Source organism: Medicago truncatula, chromosome 8 (assembly GCF_003473485.1).
Source record: "Medicago truncatula cultivar Jemalong A17 chromosome 8, MtrunA17r5.0-ANR, whole genome shotgun sequence".
NCBI lineage: Eukaryota > Viridiplantae > Streptophyta > Magnoliopsida > Fabales > Fabaceae > Medicago > Medicago truncatula.
In genome coordinates this window covers 6661869-6664984 of record NC_053049.1, presented here as the reverse complement: position 1 = coordinate 6664984, position 3116 = coordinate 6661869, and the positions used below count along the sequence as shown (strand labels likewise).

The 3116-nt window shown below is 36.4% G+C and overlaps 1 protein-coding gene across 1 annotated transcript; it reads right to left on the bottom strand.

Moving 5' to 3' along the window:
• Nucleotides 1–1805: 1805 nt before the first annotated feature.
• LOC11419912 (uncharacterized) lies at nucleotides 1806–2465 on the bottom strand. The gene has a single exon (XM_003627181.4). It carries the CDS (start codon nucleotides 2463–2465, stop codon nucleotides 1806–1808), a length of 660 nt encoding a protein of 219 aa, XP_003627229.3.
• Nucleotides 2466–3116: the final 651 nt, after the last annotated feature.

Here is a 3116-nt window from a genome sequence, read left to right as displayed (position 1 = left end):
GTCTAGGCAAATAAAATAATGATAAGTTTTACCTACGGAAAAAACCGTAGGTAAAGGTGGAAAACATGTCGTGACAGCCATTTGGCACTGACAGACGAATTTAGCTACATAAATTTTCCTATATTGACGGATTTTGGCCGTCACAAAAATTCAAATTTGTTGTAAATTTCTTGTAGCGATACAAAGAAAGTATGCGCAGTGTCGAATCCTGATTATATTTGTTAGGGGTGCCAAAATTGTATATAATATATACAAAACCGTTTCAATGTGTAACAAGAAGTGGTAAGTAGATAAAATGGTTAGCTTGTTTTGATTTTAGTGTGGGAGCCGGTTCAAGTCCCTACATTCCAATGCAACCGAGTAAACTTCTTGAGGAATGGTATGGCTCCCATAGATCCCCAAAAAGATCCGTCCTGAGTATCGGTTGAGCCCGGGCGCGTGCCCAGGTTAGCTGGGTGGTGAAACCGCCCCTGTTTGTGGTCATGTTATACTTTGTACAAGATTATCAAAGTGATTTCTTGGGGAATAGTCACTACTGACATTTCAGTGAAGTGAAATGGAACAAGGGATGAAGAATTACGGTGGAGTCAACTACTAGAAGAAGCATGATGCCTGCCAGGAGCCATGCCTTGCACAATCAAATGGTCAACTACTGTCAATGACGTGATGCCTGCTAATAGCCACGTGCCACACCAACATAACAAGAAAACAGAGAAACAATGTTTTCTAAGATCTGATGTGCAGGAGCTTGTGTGCATCGTGCAATAGCTTTTTCGCAAAATTAGGGTTTACTCGCCTATAAATAGAGAGGTCTTACCTTACTTGAAAAAGACACTCTACCAACAAGAAAAGGTGAAATCGTGATTTGCAGTGAGGTATATATTTGTGGGACACTTCCGTGCCGTCAAAAATTATTTTAATCAGATGGAAATTACTGCATGATAGGCTTCCAACAATGTGGAACTATGGAGGAGAGGAGTCATTCAGGACGTTTATCAACAGTGTTGCGTCTACTACTTTGATGGTACAGAACCAGCAAGTCATTTGTTTTTAAATTGCACTAAGATCAACATATTTGGGATTTAATTCTTATATGGTTGGATTGAAAAGTTGGATGTTGGAGCACTGAGTTCGTCGATAATTTTTTGCTGTTTAATTCGCTTTGCAAAGGCAAGAAAGGTAGAAAAGTGTCTCATTTAATTTGGCATGCAACGACTTGATGTATTTGGTTGTAACTTAATGACATTATTTTTAACAGAAATACCTTGTTAAACGGATGTTTTGTATTTTCAAATTGGTTGATGAATCCGCTTTAATCTTTTGAGTGCATTTGACAGAATGTTTGGTCTCCAAAGTGATTGATATTGTCAAGATAAAATTGAAAGGTGGTGTTTTTTGATGTCTCATATTTTGGCTTAGAGAGCAGGTGCTGCTGTGCTCCTTGGCTCCTGTTTTGAATGGTTTTTTTGCTGCTGTGCACCTTAGAACGGTTACAATATAACTTATATTATGACAATCCATTATAGGTAACTTTTACTCATGCAATGCATGTGTACTACCGTAATTAACTTACAAGCACTCTCACATAATAAAAGACAAGTTCATACATAATAGTTTATTATCACTAGCTCCCACGTAATTAAGACAAGTTCATACATAATTTTATATGGTCGAGACGTCCCAAATAAAGACTCATAGTAATGAAGTTTTAAAAAACTAGCAAATCGGAGTCTCCTTTGTATTTTTTGTACTTTTTGGCTTCTTATTTCTTTCGAGGAGAACAATCACTCCCCAAGTAACCAACCTTAGTGTATGGCATAAACCAATAAACGCCGACAATCCAATCCACGTAAAAAAAACTTGTTAACAACTTCGGTAGCTTCAAAATAAACTCTATCCGGGGTGGTCATTATCGCAGCTGTTAAATAAGAATAAGCAAGGCTTGTGAGAGTGACCCACATCCCTAATGATAAAAGCCACATAAGAAACCTGTGATGCATAGGAATTCCACTCACCAGCAAGAGACAAACACTTAGTGATGCAATAAAACAAATTGTGTTCGAAATAAGGAACTGAAGATATCCACTAGAGTCCCTAACAGCTAAGACAGCTTCACCTGGACATAGACGTTCTTTGTAGACAAAAGTACAAATTTTGTCATAATTGTCGGCTTCTGGTGGATTTGCGTTGGTACTGGGTGGACTTGCGTCGGTACTGGGTGGATTTTCCCCATCTTTAATCGACATAACGCCACCGGGTGGATTTAAAATCATTTGAAATGTCATTGTTGCGATGACTGTCGCTATTAAACCCAAGTTCCCTCTCATATCCTCCAACCATTTGTCCCTGACTTTGTAGGACAACCAACTCCGTATCTTCTCTAATACCTTTCTCCATCCTTTCTTTGATTCCTTATTCAGTGCGGTTTCTGTTGAACCTCCATGATTTTCCACTTCATTGTTCATTGTTTCTCCTTCAAAACAACCATAAAATATTAAAGATCATTGTCATAACTTGTTTAATGTACCATATATCTCATACTTACGAAGTGAGACTTGGTAATTTTTCATGATACCATACAACAACAATTTTGACCTATGGAAACAAAACCTATTACTTTGAAAGCAAAAAAAAAAAAAATGGAGCATCAAAGACCGCAGTTTTTAGTGTTGATGAAACAAAATCGAGAAAATTATTATTTATTTTCTGATTTATTCTATTATAGTTATTAATATGTGCTCAATATACTACTAGAAAATTTAATTTTACCAAGAGAAATTAGTAATGGAAAAAAAAAATCTATCACTAAATATTTACTCTCTAAATTTTCATATTTATTTCCTTTCTAAGCAGAAAGATAAAATAAATTTGAGTAGAAGGGATATTTACTTTACTGTGTTTTGGGATAAATAAATATCACGAGAGGTTACTTTTGTTGGGTTAATGAAAAGTATCACGTTGCTACTAGTGACTGTTTTGAGCTCCTTTATGAAAAGTATCATTACCTTACTGCTATGGTTTTTCGTTTTAAATGGGGATCAATACTCATGTCCCCACGTCACCATACTAATAAGAATTTGGAACCTCGATGAGGAGTATAGTCAACACCAAAAAGT

Bases quoted from the DNA above. Each gene is read 5' to 3' on its own strand.
- LOC11419912 (XM_003627181.4), bottom strand. From the start codon at position 2,465: ATGAACAATGAAGTGGAAAATCATGGAGGTTCAACAGAAACCGCACTG.